General features: G+C 37.9%; 1 protein-coding gene across 1 annotated transcript in view; it reads left to right on the forward strand.

Moving 5' to 3' along the window:
* GNAI1 (G protein subunit alpha i1) overlaps positions 1 to 13,742 on the forward strand; it is a 91,711-nt gene extending 77,969 nt beyond the window's left edge. The window contains exons 7-9 of the mRNA XM_027573991.2: positions 4,586 to 4,715; positions 6,231 to 6,384; positions 11,643 to 13,742. Of these exons, the coding sequence (XP_027429792.1) occupies positions 4,586 to 4,715; positions 6,231 to 6,384; positions 11,643 to 11,833 (475 nt within the window). The 3' untranslated portion in view covers positions 11,834 to 13,742. The remainder of the gene's footprint in view (positions 1 to 4,585; positions 4,716 to 6,230; positions 6,385 to 11,642) is intronic.
* Positions 13,743 to 17,114: the final 3,372 nt, after the last annotated feature.

Here is a 17,114-nt window from a genome sequence, read left to right on the forward strand (position 1 = left end):
AATATTTAAATAGTCTGGTATGTCTGGTCTGGGAACTATTGTCCTATTTATCTAAGGAAACTCACTGTCAAAATGAGGCTTCCAAGTTTTTTTTTTTAACTTAGATTCTGATTTTTTTTTTTTGCTTTTTTGACTCTGTTCTAAATGCCTTATTTTTAAAAAGCAAACTTAAATTGTTCAAATAATGGCTTTGTTCTAACAAATGTAGTCTGAGGAGAAAATGCAGGGAGTTGAGGGTTAACAAGTGCAAATTCTTGAGTTAGGTTACCCTAGTAGGTAAAGGGGCCATTTGGTTAAAGTTCTTAGCAGAGAGCATTACAATCTTGCCCATTGTCAGAGGTGTAAACATAAATGCGGTTATTGCCGCTAAGGGAAATGAAGAGGGCAGAGCTCTGTCAGCGGGGGGGTTGGGGGGGGTGGGGTGCAGTCAGTCATTCGGCACTTTAAGCAATCTGTACAAAATTCACTTTCAGTCTTGGTTAGATTCACCTTAAATATTCACCTTCCAGAGCATACTCTTCACTTCTAACCTCGGTGTCTCAGAATTGTCATTTCATCATCACACAAGTGCTGGGATTCAGTAAAGCTGGCTCTCAGCATGATGTTCCCAGAAAGTCCATTTATCTTTAGTCTCCTTGGGTGAGGTAGAATTTCACAGGATGTGTTTAGTTACTGTTTTCACTTGCTGTCTTAAACATAGGTTTGTCAGGAACTTGAGATAAACTTTATCTTATTTTGGATTTGAGTTCTGTTAAATTACTATCATTGCTAACATTTGGTTCTAACTTTGCTTTTTATATGTTAAATGAGCCTTAGAAGAATGAGGGCAGAAATATACTTAGAATAATTCTACTGGGAACTCTCCAGTGTGTTTATCATTTTGCATGTTTTGTATTGTAGTTCATTGTTTCATTTTAACAGCTGATGTAAAATTTCAGTCTCGCTTAGTTTTGGTATGATTGGAATTAAATTCAAAATGAGGCAATAAAGCATTATAATTTAAGAATGTATATTATCACTTCTGCGACTAGGCATTTGCGGAAAGTGTCTACGTGGATTATTTTGCTTTAAGGAATCAACAATTTTACTCTAATATTTTTGCCAAATATAGAATTAAAGCATCCCTTCTATTATAAAATTATAAGACAAACGTGTCTTCCTTTTCTATAGTACTATAAATATGAAATGGGTTTTGGAGTATGTTATATTTATAAGGTTGATAGGCCTCTATGGTCAGCTAGCTTTGTACCAGTCTTGGTCCCGGAAGTGTTAGATGACAGCCTGAGAATGTCAGAACATCTCAGAATCTTCAGTATCCCTGTGACCTTTCCCCTCTTCCCCTAAAAGAAGAAATCTAAGAAAACTCAAATCCATTCCCCTATTTGATGCTAGAAAAAAGTCTCATCTGTTCCTATGAAAGAGAATGTGTTATAATTTTCTATTTTTGGTTAATTTAAAAAAATCAGGATTTGAAGATAATTCTAATGTATGCGTGAAAATGGAATAATGCCTAGTCACAGTCATTTGTAACATCAGATTTTAGTCATTTTTGCTTCATGGCTAATGAATTAGACCAGTGATTCTAAAGTATGGTCCCCGGATCAGCAGCATCACCTTTATCCACCTGGTGATTCTGATTTACACTAACATTTGAGAAGTACTGGTTTAGATGAAAGGTTCTTTGCTTATGACAAATATATGAATGACCTTCATTCATTTCTAAATTAGATAGAGATTTCTTCTGTAAATTACTTGATTATCAAGTTAAAGCTCTCTTATATGCAACATTCCCACAGCATAACTAGAAGACCTAGATCTTGAACTTAGGAAAGCTCGTCTATTATTCCTTGAAGGTGTTTTAGAATACTCTGTAGACATAGTTCATTCATTCAACAAATATTTATGAAGTACAGCAAAGTCTTTGTCTCTACATTGTTGGGAAAGAGGGAGGGGTGATGAAATTACTATAATTATCAGGAGGTAATAATCACTATAGTGAAAAATAAAGCAAGGTGGGGGGGATATATCCATTTCCTAGGGCTGGTATAACAAATTTCCACAAGCTAGGTGGCATAAAACAACAGAAATTTGGAGCCTAGAAACTTGAAATCAACATGTCAGCAGGACTGTGCTCCTTCTGAAGGCTCTAGGGAAGAATCCTCTCTTGCTTCTTTCTGCTTCTGGTAGTGGTTGGAAATCCTCGGTATTCCTTGGCCTTTGTCACTTGGCCTTATTCCCTGGTTCCTATTGGCTTAATGGCTCCTTCCTCAGTTTCTCCTTCCTTCCTCTTCTATTTTACTGTAGCAACAAGGAGAAACAAAACCATACCCTGCACACTTCGCTTGGAAATTTCCTCAACTAATATTCAAGTTCATCTCTTAACACCCAGCCTTAGAGCATAGTCTAGCAAAGATTTTGTGACTTTACAACAGGAATTGCCTTTTCTCCAGTGTCCAGGAACATATTTTCTCAATTCCTTCTGAGAACTCATCAAAAACATCTTTAACATTCATGTATCTCCCAACATGGTGTTCATGATGATACACATATCCTCTAAGATAGGAGAGGATCCCGCCATCCTTTTCACTCCTAAGTATCTCCAAAATTATTACCTTCTATATCTGTATTTCTTTAAAAAAATTTTTTTTTAAAGATTTTATTTATTTGACAGAAGGAACACAAGCCAGGGGGAATGGGAGAGGGAGAAGCAGGCTTCCTGCTGAGCAGGGAGCCTGACACGGGGCTCAATCCCAGGACCCCAAGATTATGACCTGAGCTGAGGGCAGATGCTCAACAACTGAGCCACCCAGGCGCCCCTATGTCTGTATTTCTAATCAACCATCTTTTCAAAGCAATCTGGGCTATTTCTGTTGAGTAACTCAAGATTCTTCCAGCCTCCACCTCTTACCCAATTCTACAGCTGCTTCACCTTTTTAGGTATTTGTGACCCACCCACTGTGGGTGCTAAAATTTCTGTCAGTCAGGCTTATCCATTCCAAGGACTTGACTTCTATGACCATGGGGGCTGGTGAGTGCAGGCCTGTAGGGCAGGACAGCAGGCTCGGACAGGAACTGATGCTGCATTCTTGAGGTAGAATTTCCTTTCCCTCTGGGAGACCTGATTTTGTTCTTAAGGCCTTCCAACTGATTGGATGGGTGAAGTCTGCCCATATCAGGGATAAGCTTCTTCACTGAAAGACGACTGATGAGAGATGCTAAGTACAGCAGTAAAATACCTTCACAGCAACATCTGTGTTAGTGTTTGACTAAATAACTGCTTAGCCAAATTGGCACATAAAACTCACCATCACAGAAGGAAATTGTGGGTTGGAATGGGTTTGGTTGTTACTTTATATTGAGTGGTCGGGATATATGTGCCATTTGATCAGAAAAGTTATCTAAAGTAAAGTCTTTTTGGTAAGCTTATTTTCAAATTGTTTTCCTTGGCAGTTTAACAGATCTAAGTTTTTATTTTGTTCTTATTTGATCTTTATTACCAGCTCCCTTTTTTGTGTCCTACCCATTTTAATTTATTGTGTGGTAGAATCCTTTTGTGATATAGCATACGTAACAATTCACTAACTAACCCAGTGGAATGAAGGGCACTTAAATGATGGTAAAAGTAACAGTATTAATTGATGAACTCAGATTTGGTTTATAGGCCAGTACTACTCTGCAGGGAAATACTTTTTGCCTGGGAATTAAATAGGGACTATTTTAATTAGTGCGCCATCGAGATAAATGGAGCCTTTTAGATTGTACCAGTTTGCATCGTGTTTCCATTATATAAGTGGTTATTGCTAGGTTGCATTAACAATCTATGTGAATTTCAACTCTTAACTTAATAAACTCTTATAAGGAAAAGATGAAAAGATCATCGTCTTTATACTGTTTGTGTTACTACCCTGCACTAAGCTACAATGGTCTACTATGGTATATTGTATAACAGTTTTTTTTCACTCTAAATTTTAAGACTATTCAGTAGTCTTAACCCTTTGATCTCCTATTTCATCTTTTTTTGTTCCTATACGTGGTTTTACTTTTTAATTTACACAACCTGTTTTCCCCATGTAAATACCACTTCTTGCTCAGCTTTTTCTTACCTGGAATAAGGTTTCTTCTCTATGTCAGCGTCCTACTTGTTGCCTCTGAGGGAAAGGAAACATTTTGTAGTGGGAAGAGGGGACCGTGTCCTCTGGCTCTAATGTTCTGTGACTTTGGCAAATTGAATATACTCTATTATCTCCGCGTTGCCTGGCTGCTTCCTGTGACTTCTCAGTGTTTACTAATAGTGCAGTCCACTCATTTGTTTCTGCTTTAATGTTCTGATCTAAGTGTTCTCATATGTTAATGAATGTGTTGTTTATTTGAGGGTATTTTGGGCTTTGTTTTCAATCAAAAATTTTTAAAAACCAGATTTTTTCCCCCTTTGCAAAAACCAATTTGTGACATCATTTTCCTCCTATAATGTTCTCCTTTCTTCCCATTCCATATCCCCCTGCAATTTGGAGCTTTTTTGATGATAGTATAGAACCCCTCAGAGCTTTTGAACATTTAATGTGATGTCAAACACGTTCTCTTACAGAATGTTTGATGTGGGAGGACAGAGGTCTGAGCGGAAGAAATGGATTCATTGCTTTGAAGGAGTGACCGCCATCATCTTCTGTGTGGCGCTGAGTGACTATGACCTGGTTCTAGCTGAAGATGAAGAAATGGCAAGTAGAACCACTGTTGAAAATTAAGCGTGAGGGGCGCCTGGGTGGCTCAGTCGTTATGTGTCTGCCTTCGGCTCAGGTCTTGATCCCAGGGTCCTGGGATCGAGCCCCGCATCGGGCCCCCTGCTCCGCGGGAAGCCTGCTTCTCCCTCTCCCACTCCCCCAGCTTGTATTCCCTTTCTGTCTCTTTCTCTGTCAAATAAATAAAAATCTTAAAAAAAAAAAAAAAAGAAAATTAAGTGTGAAATATGAAGGGCTGGAGATGTTGCCAAGAATTTTTCTGAGAAAAATTCTTGAGTAATTCTTGCTAATGCATGAATTATTTGAAAGTTCAGTCTCTTTCTTTCTTTTTCTCTAGCTCTTCTGTTTATATAATAAAAGGGAAGTTACACTCACTCAAGAAGCAAGGATGGACCCCCACAATAAGAAAAGACTGAGAGTTAATCTCACTTCAATGCTATATGCTTAACTATGCATTTCTAGTATCTGGTTATCTACATAGTGACTGAAAGTAAAGTTAGTTCCCATAATAGTCTAAGGCTCATTTTTCTTAAATGTTAACTTCTGTCAGCTCTGTAATCTTTGATCCAGGTTACATTTTGCTATTGACACGTAATTTTCAGATGTGTTCCAAGGTACCATTAATCTAGAGGGAATATTTTTAAATAGAAATCTAAAATTCTGTCATTTTAAATTAACATTAGTACAGGTTGGGGAAAAAAAGTTTGAAATGTCACTTCTGTATTTATTCTTTAAAGATTTTATTTATTTGAGAGAGAGCATGAGAGCAGGGTGAGGGGCAGAGAGAGAAGCAGGCTCCCCTCTGAGCGGGGAGTCCAATGCGGGGCTCAATCCCAGCACTCGAGGACCATGACCCGAACCGAAGGCAGACAGACGCCCAACCGACTGAGCCACCCAGGCACCCCAAAATGTCACTTTTGTATTTTTAAAATCAGGCGCATACAATTGCAGTGCAGTAGGTACACTATACCACCATACATCCATTTCTGTAATTTTGGCACCATAAAATGTATCCATGCCCTTTTAGAAACCACAGACACTAGAAGGGCAGGAAACAGGATTGGAGGTTTCCTTCCTTAATAAACCATTATCTTTAGAGTGTTGAGCTAATTGTGTTTCAGCTTATTCGGTTTAATTTATTAATCTTTAAAAACCTCTCCTTGTCTTTTAATGGAAACTTCGATTCCGTCTATAACAGTGAGGTCTCCAGATGTTTGCACTTGGCATCTCTAGATTGCGGCAGGGTGTCCCCGGGCAGAGTGACACATAGCGGACACTCTGAGCACTGGTTGAATGCAAAAAGTGATGAGTGGTGTATGCATTCATCTTACCTGTAATCAAGTGTACTTGTCCCTAAATGGCAGAAATGTGTTTTTGTGGTATGCTGGTTTTTAGCTGACTAAGCTCTATTTTATTATAATGCTTTTTTAAAAAGTAATGCTTCTCAAAATCCTTGCCCTTGTGACAAATTGATTGTATTCTTCTCTGTTACAGAATCGAATGCATGAAAGCATGAAGTTGTTCGACAGCATATGTAACAACAAATGGTTTACAGATACATCTATTATACTTTTTCTAAACAAGAAGGATCTCTTCGAAGAAAAAATCAAAAAGAGCCCTCTCACTATATGCTATCCAGAATATGCAGGTATTCTGCTTTCTGTGGATAACTTACCAAGTCATGTATTTCTAGGGAAAGTCCCCCTAATGCAAAATTTCAATTATAGATTTGAATCTTTGCCTTAATAATTCTTACCTTTAAGGGAAATTATTAAACTGCATTCAAGGACAAGTAGTTCCTTGACGTGTAGCTAAGATGATTGAAAATAGCATAGTCATATGGGAAAACTGTTAGACAATTTTCTGTGATGACTCATTTAAAATACTGATTTGTTTGTCCAGTGACCAGGTATGTTTGATGCATGGTAAGACAGGTGTGTGCACGCAGTCTAACCTCAAAGATGGATGTACTCATAAAAAAAAGCAGTGCAACATGTTACTGCAAAGGAGCACGAACGGTAATTGTAGGGAATAAATGAAGAAGGAATCCATGAGTTAACTTTTCGGGGGAGTCAGGCAAAGGTTCACAAGAAATCCCAGCCCTGGTAATGAGACTGTTAGTGGTCCTGTAATCTCCCTGCTGCAGGAAATGGTTCACACTTCGAAAAGGAGAACCTGAGGTACAGCCCTGGCCTTTCTGTGATTAGCTCTTTGATCTGGAACATGGCCGTTAATGTACCTGGGTCTCAGTACCCCATTCGTGAAGTCGGAAGTTTGAGTTAAAACTTGGTTTTCGTTGAGTTCCCTGCAATCTCCTGGGCTGCTGTTGAAAAGTGGGTCCCAGGAACGGAGATGCTTCTCTCTGCTGCCCAGACACGCACACAGCATCTCTCTTATTAAAGCAGAGGGACTTCGTTTTTAATCTGGTTTACATACTGGGTTTCTGAATAAGAAACTATTCCTCCTCTTCTACTTAAATATCCATGTGTTGGCATTTCACCACATTCCATCTGTAACCTGTGATCTTTCAGTGCACTCTCCTTTCGCAGTCTTATTCTCAACACTTAAATTCCATGGTGGATTCTCATTTCTGTCTAGAGCCTCAAGCTTACGTTTCCAGCTGCTTGTTGAACATGTACATGTTTTTTAGCACCTGAAACTCAAACTGAACCCGTGTGTTTTGTTTTCTCAAATCTCCTCGATCTCCCTTTCAATTCTATTACCACCCCACTCCCAGGTCTCCATTTGTGAACCAGGTTATCACCTGTACCTGCCTTTATATATGATGGTTCTAGCGCGTGAAGAAGAGATAGCACCCTCCCACCACATCCTTAAAATCAGATTGAGAAATGTGCTCATGAGTTTATTCATGTATCTTTTAGCTCTTGGCACTTAGCAGTCTAGCTACCCATAATATATACAGGAAGTTGAGCTATGCACTCAGTGCAAGCTGTTTTCCCAAAACATATTTTTAATTGATAGGTTGCATTAACTTCTTTCATTAAGACACTTTATTGCTTTAGGATTTCAGAATACCAAACTTATTGTGATTTAATAAACTAAATTTTGATTTGTAAGGCATATGGTGGTCTGCTAGCAACATGAAAGAGTTAAATTAAAATGTAAACTTAGACAACCTAGAAAAAGTAGAAAAATTCCTAGAAATATACAACCTACCAAGACTGAGTCATGAAGAAATAGAAAATCTGCACAGACCAATTACTTCGTAATCATAACCTCCCAATAAGTAAGTCCATGACCAAATGGCTTTACTGATGAATCCTACCAACATTTACTGAAGAATTAATACCAGTCCTTCTAAAACTCTTGCAAAAAAGTGGAAGAGGAGGGAATATTTCCAGACTCATTTTATGAGGACAGCATTACCCTGTTACCAAAACCAGACAAGGATGACATAAAAAACTTCTAGGCCAATATCCCTGATGAACATAAATGCAGAAATCCTCAACAAAATATTAGTGAACAGAATTCAACATCTATTAAAAAGGATCATACACCATGATGTAGTGGGATTTATTCCAGGGACACAAGAGTAGTTTAACATTTCAAATCAACATGATATACCCCCTTACCAAAATTAAAGATAAAAGCCTTGATTATCTCAAATGCAGAAAAACCCTTTGACAAAATTCAGCATTCATTTATGATAAAAACTCAGCAAAGTGGGTACAGAGGGAATATATGGACCTCAGCATATAAAGGCCATACATTATAAGCCCATAGTTAACATCATACTTTAATAATGAAAAACTGCAAGCTTTTCCACTAACATCAGGAACAAAACAAGGAGTCCCTGTCTTCCTGTCTTGCCACTTTTATTCAACATACTATTAGAAGTCCTAGCCAGAGCAGTTAGACAATAAAAGAAAAGGCATCCAAAATGGAAAGGAAGAAGGAATACTGTCACTATGTGCACATGATATTTATATATATATAAATAAACCTCTGAAGTCTAAAGACTACCAAACTACTTTTAAACTAATCAATGAACTCAGTCAAGTTGCAGGATACACAGTATATACACAAACATTTTGCATTTCCATAAACTAGTAATGAAATATCAGAAATTAAGAAAACAATACTATTTACAATTGCATTAAAAAGAAAAAATACCTAAAAATAAATTTCAGGGAAGAAAAATCTCTACACTGAAAACCACAAGACATTGGTGAAAGAAGTAGAAGAAGACCTAAATAAATGGAAATATGGTCCATGTTCATGGTTTGGAAAAATTTTGTTACAATGCCCATACTCCCCAGAGGAATCTGCAGATATAATGCAATCCCTATCAAAATTCCACTGGCATTTTTTTCCCACAGAAATAGTATAAACAATCCTAAAATTTGTGTGGAACCACAGAAGAACCCGAATAGCCAAAGCAGTCCTGAGAAAGAACAAAGAGTCAGCATGGTCCCTGATTTTCAACTATATTATAAAGCTATAGTAATCAAAACAGTATTGCATTGCCATAAAAATAGACCATATATATGAGGAACAGAATAGAGAGCCCAAAAGAAAACCCACACATATATGATCAAAAAATTTACAGCCAAGAACATACAATGAGGAAAAGACCGTCTCTTCAATAAATTGTGCTAGGAAAACTGGAGCACTGTATTATACCATACACAAAAATGAACTTAAAATGGATCAAAAACTTAAAACGAAGACTCCAAACCATAAAACTTCCTGGAAGAAAACAAGCAGTAGCTCCTTGACATTGGTCTTGGTGATGAGTTTTTGGATATGACATCAAAATTAAAGACAACAAAAGCAAAAATACCCAAGTAGGACCACATCAAACTGTAAAGCTTTTACACAGCAAAGGAAACCATCAACAAAATGGGAGAAGATATTGTAAATTATGTATCTGATAAGGGATTAATATTGAAAACCTATAAAGACCTCTAAATAGCAAAAAACATCCACTAAAAGGGTAGAGGATCTGAAAAGACATTTTTCCAAAGAAGACCTACAGATGGCCAGCAGGTCCATGAAGAGTTGCTCACCATCACTACTCATCAGGGAAATGCAAATCAAAACCACAGTGAGTTATCACCTCACCTGTTAGAATAGGTATTATCAAAAAGGCAACAGGTGCTGGCGAGGATGTAGAGAAAAGGTAACCCTCTTGCACTGTTGATGAGAATGTGTAAATTGGTGCAGCCACTGTGGTATAGAGTCCCACAAAAGAAAATTGAAATATCCAACAATTCCACTTCTGGGAATTTTTCCAAAAAGGATGAAAACACTTGATAAGCACACCCCCACATCCGTTGCAGCAGCATTTACAAAAGCCAAGATATGGAAACTGGTGAAGTCCACTGGAGGGGAAGCATGCTGTAGTATCACAGGTGGGAGCTGGTGTACAGGGTCCTGCCCGACATGGAGTGAACCACAGGTGTGGAGGAGAGGATGTCAGAATAGCTTTATCAAGCAGGCTGGGTAACAGAGGACCTTGAAAACCAAATAATTTTGTGTTATTACTGCAAAAGAGAGTTCACCTTTTTTTTCCCAAATGGAACATCTTTGAGGTATTCTATATGTACACATATAAAATAGATGCATACATGCACACTTAGCATAAATGTGAAGCTCACTGAATTTTAAAAAGTGAAAATACAGATCTATTCACCATTCAGATCAAGAAACTGAATATTACCAGGTCCCCAGAAACCCCATCATGCCTCTCCTAGTCTTAAGTGATCACAACCCCCCCACACACACACATAGGGTAATTATGACCTTCATCTTCATTTTTTTTTTTTTTTAAGATTTTATTTATTTATTCATGAGAGACAGACAGAGAGAGAGAGAGAGAAGCAGAGGGAGAAGCAGGCTCCCCGCTGAGCAGGGAGCCCGATGCGGGACCCGATCCCAGGACCCCGGGATCATGACCTGAGCTGAAGGCAGACACTCAACGACTGAGCCACCCAGGCGCCCGACCTTCATCTTCATTGATTAATTTTGATTGTTTTCCATCTTCTTCCAAACAAACATCAGTTGAATTGTACAGTTTTATACCCTTTGTGTGTCTGGCTTCATTTGTTGCACAGTATGGTTCTGGAACTCATTCATGTTGTGCATAGCAATAGTACTTTGATTCTCATTTCTCATTACTGTACGGCAGCTCATTATACAGATATACAAGCTTTATTTGCCAGTCTGTAATCAATGAACTTTGGGGTGGTTTCCTGACATAGAAGTTGGTTCTGCTATGAATAGCCTTATAGGTCTTCTGGTGAACATATGTACGTGGTTCTGTCCATGGCACACCGAGACACTATTGCTGCATCGCAGAATATGCATGTGATTGTCTTTAGATACGGACCACTTCTGGAGTGTTTGTACTCAGAAGTCTTTAACCTCATGGCCGTAAGCCACACTGGAGACCCATGTCCCAGTTTTTCAATAAAGAAAAATGGGAAAAGCTAAGTAATGTGTATAGAGAAAAGGGAATTAAAAAGTACTGATCAGCATTCAGCCAACATTTCTTGATCAACCACTAGGCTAGAAAGGAAATGGCATGCCACCATCAGGGAAGGGAGTTGGTTCGGTGTTGGGATGGAGCATATAAGGGAGAAGAAAAAAGGGAGATCTGGTATTTGAATCTGGTGGGGACAAAGACCTTGGGGAGCCTGGAATACCATGCTCTTGATTGTGGGGTTTTTTTAAAAGGCTGACAGTCATGAAAGGGTAATTAACATTGGGCATTTTTCATTTAGAAGAAATCATTTCTCTCATCCCAGAAGGAAAAACACAGTGACAGAATCCACATATTTTGTATGTATGAAACGAACTTCAGTATTTGCAGGTCCATTTTGCTTAGCCATGTACTCATTTTAACTTTTCACCTTATGTTTTTCTTGCCTTTTCCCATCTCAGGCTCAAACACATATGAAGAGGCAGCTGCATACATTCAGTGTCAGTTTGAAGACCTCAATAAAAGAAAGGACACAAAGGAAATATACACCCACTTCACATGTGCCACAGATACTAAGAATGTGCAGTTTGTTTTTGATGCTGTAACAGATGTCATCATAAAAAATAATCTAAAAGATTGTGGTCTCTTCTGAGTCTTGCAGTTAATGGGAAAAAATGCATTTTCAAACCAAATGAGTGCTTATATGTGGATCTCTCTAAACTAGAGTCTTGCAGCAACACGGGAATGTAGTATACAGCAAATGCATCTGGGACCTGACCAAAGTTGTTCTGTTGTGTCTTTTTTTTTTTAACTGAAAGGTACAGAAGGATCTTTCTTAAATGTAAAGGGTGGTCCTGCAGTGTGAAACTAAGGGCAGTGTTAACGCTCGTCTCTAGTGTATTGATGATTTCTGCGTTAAGTGTAAATATGCAAATGTATGTATACATGTATTTATAACTTTAGTTTTCCCACACTACTTTTAGGCTTTAAGAGTGGCAAAATTCTAGCGTGATGGCTTTGGTCATATCAGAAATATTAAGTACTTTGTACTGAATGACAGACTATTACTGTGTTTGCCAGTTTTAAACAGCTTTATTTATGTTCATGTCCTGTAAATTTTTAAGTATAGTAATTAAAAATAGGAAACATTGCCGTCCTTATCTTGATTATATGTATACTTATAATCCTAAAAAAGTTATTTGTATAAACATTGCACAGACTATTTTAATAACATGATTTGTTCTTTAAATTCAATGTGTTTTATTGAAATGTTCTTAAGAGGATGAATATAGCTGCCTTTGGATCAGTTATGTAAACATTGTATGCATTTTAATTTTTCTTTTAAGAGTGCATGCTGATCTGATTCTACATTGGATTTGGTTTGAAAAACTAAAATTTCAGATTTCTGAGGATATACTCTCTTAGGCTTACTGTAAACAATTTTTATTCAGTTGGTTTGTTTTCACTTTGAATTTTAATATTTGGATGGTATTCATGCATTTCCTTAAAGGTGATGCCAGATTAATTTTTATACACTTTAAATAACTACATTTTTATTTATAACTAAGTTTAGGTGGATTATTGAGAGCATTTTGTGGGTAAAAAATATGTCAGCATAATGAATTTTGAGACATTCATTTGTGTATTTCCTTTGGGAAATCCCTTGTACCTAGTATACATGATAGTTCCTTATTTGGAAGATAACAAGAAAGACCTTTCATTTTTCTGCTGCTGATATAATGCAAGCTTTAAATTCATATATGTAACTAGTTTCAAATTTAATTATCACACTATATTAAAATTACTTTCTTCCCTTAGACTATTCAGATTTCCTCCACTTGCTTGAGTCAATATCTTTTTAAATTGTGCTGTTATTTCTGAGAATGAAACAGGCAATTACACTTAGAAAATGAGTAGTAGTATTTATAAAGAAGTCAGTGACTGTATGTGTCCTGAAATAAGTCTTACATGTCAGCTCGATATTGAATTTTGATAGTCTTTTCTTTTGATTCCTCACAACGTGTGTCTGTGACCTCATTTCAGCAACATGAACAGCATTCCCTACCCTCCTTCTGTTTTGTTTCCTCATCTTGAAGAAGTCCTTCAGTAAGCTTCGTGGATAAGTAGTTTCTAAGTTGAGTTATGTGCTGTCATTTTGTTGAAGTGTATTTCTTGAAGAGTATGTGTATGTGTGTGTGTGGGGGGGTAACCACAGACTACATTTTCACCTGTTCTATTTTGGGGATTCGTTTTTCTTCTTTGTAAAGAAATTCAAAATTGTCACACTTTCTTAAATGTGTTAGTTTAGATTCTTTATGTGCCTTTCATGAAAGATATGTTTTCATTAATTTTACCGATGGAAGACCTGTAACATCCATATTGTGAAGCTATGTATGAAATTCACCTATACTATGAATAAATTTGAATCATGAGAAATACCGTTTAAAAAGCCACAAAGAAGCACATCTTGGTGACCATCATTGGTGAATTCCTGAACTTTATTCTGTGTAATTGTGTTACTAATAAATCCTAATAAATTCAAATTTTTAAAATTTTACAAACCTGTTGACTTAAACATGTTTTGCCTGAGGATTTAAGCATCTATCTAGAATGTCCATTTCTCCTGTATCTTTGGTATCTTTTTGCAATTTCATCCACTCCAGAAGCTTGAGTAAATTTTCCGGCTCCAAGTTTTCCTCATGAGCTATGGTATCACATTTAGGGCTGACTGCTTGATACCCGCTTCTGAGAAGGTGCCGCCAGCTCTGGGTCCATATGCGCCAAGCCATATTCCTCATCATTCTACCACTAAACAAGTTCTTACCTCCTGGTGTGGCCACTCAATACCATCATTGATTCAGTCCTTTAGTGGGGAACTTTTTAGCCACTTAGAACTCTTTTTAGCCCTCATCTCCATCTTGCTCACAATTCTACTTGTCCACTGCCTCACTTTTTTTTTTCCCATACCTACGACCACCTACTGAAAGCAGGTTTTTGTGTAACTTGCACAGGAAATGGTTTATTAATTAAATTCTCCACCTCCCATTTCTCCCTTCTCTAATCCAGGCCAGTGATCCTAACAGAACTGCGGTTGTGTTATCATCTGTGCATTGACCTGCATTGTCTCTCACCTGTCAAAATCAAATTTAACTTCGCCTCCTATACAGGGCTCTTCCATCATCTGAGCCCAGTTCCTTTCATTTCCACTCCTCTCCCACACTACATCTTAATAGTACTTTGTGCATAGCCTGTGTTTTCTTTCAAGCATCTCTCTACATACATGTGAGACATGTTTAAGACAATGTCCAGGACATGGGAAGTGTTCACTCCTATCTAATGTTATTTTTATTTATTAGGACCTTTGTTTGTGATATCTTTTTAGACTCAACTGGCATCTTCTTTATTCTGCCCTTTTGAGAACTCCATAGTTCTAGGAGAGCTGCCAGTCCTCGCTGGCATAGGCTCCAAGCCTGACCAGTCCTAGTCTCCTGTCACTAGGCACGTGACTCAAAATGAACCAGTTGTAGTCCCAGTTCTCATCCCTAAGTTTCTAAAAGCTGTTCTGGTTTCTAAAATGCCCTTCATTAAATACCCTTCTAAAAGACTCCTTTTATGCTTAATCTAAGTCATTCAATTACTTACTGAAAAAGTCCTGAATAAAATGCCTGTGGTCTTACTTGAATACCAAAGTAACTGTAAGACCAGAAAAGGCTCAGAGAGGTTAATTAACTTGAGCAAGATCAAATCAACAAGGTTTTCAATCTGTGACTTCTGACTTAATGTCTGTTATAGAATTCTTTTTTTAAGATTTTATTTATTTAGTTGACAGAGACACTGTGAGAGAGGGAACACAAGCAGGGGAGTGGGAGAGGGAGAAGCAGGCTTCCCGTGGAGCAGGGAGCCCGATTCTGAGCTCGATCCCAGAACCCCGGGATCATGACCTCAGCTGAAGGCAGACACTTAACCAACTGAGCCACCCAGGTGCCCCCTGTTACAGAACTCTTGAGAATGCTACCTAATTTCCAGAAAATGTATAAGTAGCTTGTCCCCACTCTTAACGTTTTGAGTTTATCTGAGCCACGACACTTTTTTTTTTTAAATTAAAAATACATAATAGCAAACCTGGAGGCATCATGCTGCCTGATCCCAAACGATATTACAAAGTTAGAGTAATCAAAATAGTATGGTATTGACATAAAAATAGATACACAGATCTGAGGAACAGACTAGAGAGCTCAGAAACCCATGCATTTATGGTCAATTTGTTTACAGCAAAGGGGCCAATAATATACAATGAGGAAAGGACATTCCTCAATAAATGGTGTTGGGAAAACTGGACAGCCATATGCAAAAGAATGAAATGACCACTATCTTAAAACATGCACAAAAATTGAATGGATTGAAGACTTGGATCTAAGACTTGAAACCCTAAACTCCTAAAGAAACATAGTTACCTCCTTAACATCGGCCTTGGCAATCAATTTTTGGATCTGATACCAAAATTAAAGGCAACAAAAGCAAAAATATGTAGGAGTGCAAACTGAAAAGATACTGTGCTGCAAGGGAAATAACAAAATGAAAAGGCAACCTATGGAATGGGAGAATAGATTCACAAATCCTATCTGATAAGGGGTTAATACTGAAAAGATATAAAGAACTCCTATAACTCAATAGTGAAAATCACACAATCCGATTTTTAAAAAGGGCAGAGGACCTAAATAGGTATTTTTCTATTTTTTTCAAGAATTTGTTTATTTATTTGAGAGAAAGAGAGAGAAAGCACATGGGGGGGGGGGTCAGAGGGAGAAGCAGACTCCCTGCAGAGCAGGGAGCCGGATGCGGGACTCGATCCAGGGACTCCAGGATCATGACCTGAGCCGAAGGCAGTCGCTTAACCAACTGAGCCACCCAGGTGCCCAATAGGTATTTTTCTAAAGAAGACATACAGATGGCCAACAAGTCCATGAATGTGCTCAGCATCACCAATGATCAGAAAAAAATGCAAATAAAATCACAATGAGCTATTGCCTCATACCTGTTAGAAAGGCCATTACTAAAAAGACAAGAAATGTGCTCGCTTCGGCAGCACATATACTAAAAAGACAAGAAATAAGAGTTGGTGAGAATGTGGAGAAAAAACGCTTGTGCATTTGCGGTGAGAATGTAAATTGGTGCAGCCACTATTGAGAACGGTATGGAAGTTCCTCAAAAAAATTAAAAAAATAGAGCTGTAATATCATCCAGCAATTTCACTTCCGAAGAAAGGCAGTAATTAAAAAGATGTATATGTATCCCCATGTTCACTGCAGCATTATTTACAGTAGCCAAGATATGGAAACAATCTAAGTGTCTAGCAACAGCTGAGTGGATCAATTCCATACACAATGGAATATTTTTCAGCCATAAAAAGAATGAAATCTTGCCATTTACAACAACATGGATGGACCTTGAGGGCACTATGCTAAGCCAAATAAGTCAGAGTGAAGGACCGAATACTATATGATCTCACTTATATGTGGATTAAAAAAAAGGGGGGGGGGGAAGAAAGAAGCTGGGGCCCCTGGGTGGCTCAGTCGGTAAGCACCCGCCTCTTGGTTTTAGCTCAGGTCATGATCTCATGGGTCATAGGATCCAGCCCCGAAGCGGGCTCTGCCCTCAGCAGGGAGTTTGCTTGAGAGTCTCTCCCTATGCCCCTACCCGTACTCATGCTCTCTCTCCCTTTTTCTCTCTCTCTTCCTCTCAAATAAATAAGTAAATCTTTTTTAAAAAAAGTTAAAAAAGAAAGAAGCTCATTGATACAGAGAACAGATTGGTGATTGCCAGAACAGGCAGTGGGCAAAATGAGCAAAAGAAGTTAACAGGTACAAACTTTCAGTTACAAAATATGTCATGGAGATATAAAATACAGCATGACAATGATAGTTAATACGGTA

Source organism: Zalophus californianus, chromosome 12, assembly GCF_009762305.2.
Source record: "Zalophus californianus isolate mZalCal1 chromosome 12, mZalCal1.pri.v2, whole genome shotgun sequence".
NCBI lineage: Eukaryota > Metazoa > Chordata > Mammalia > Carnivora > Otariidae > Zalophus > Zalophus californianus.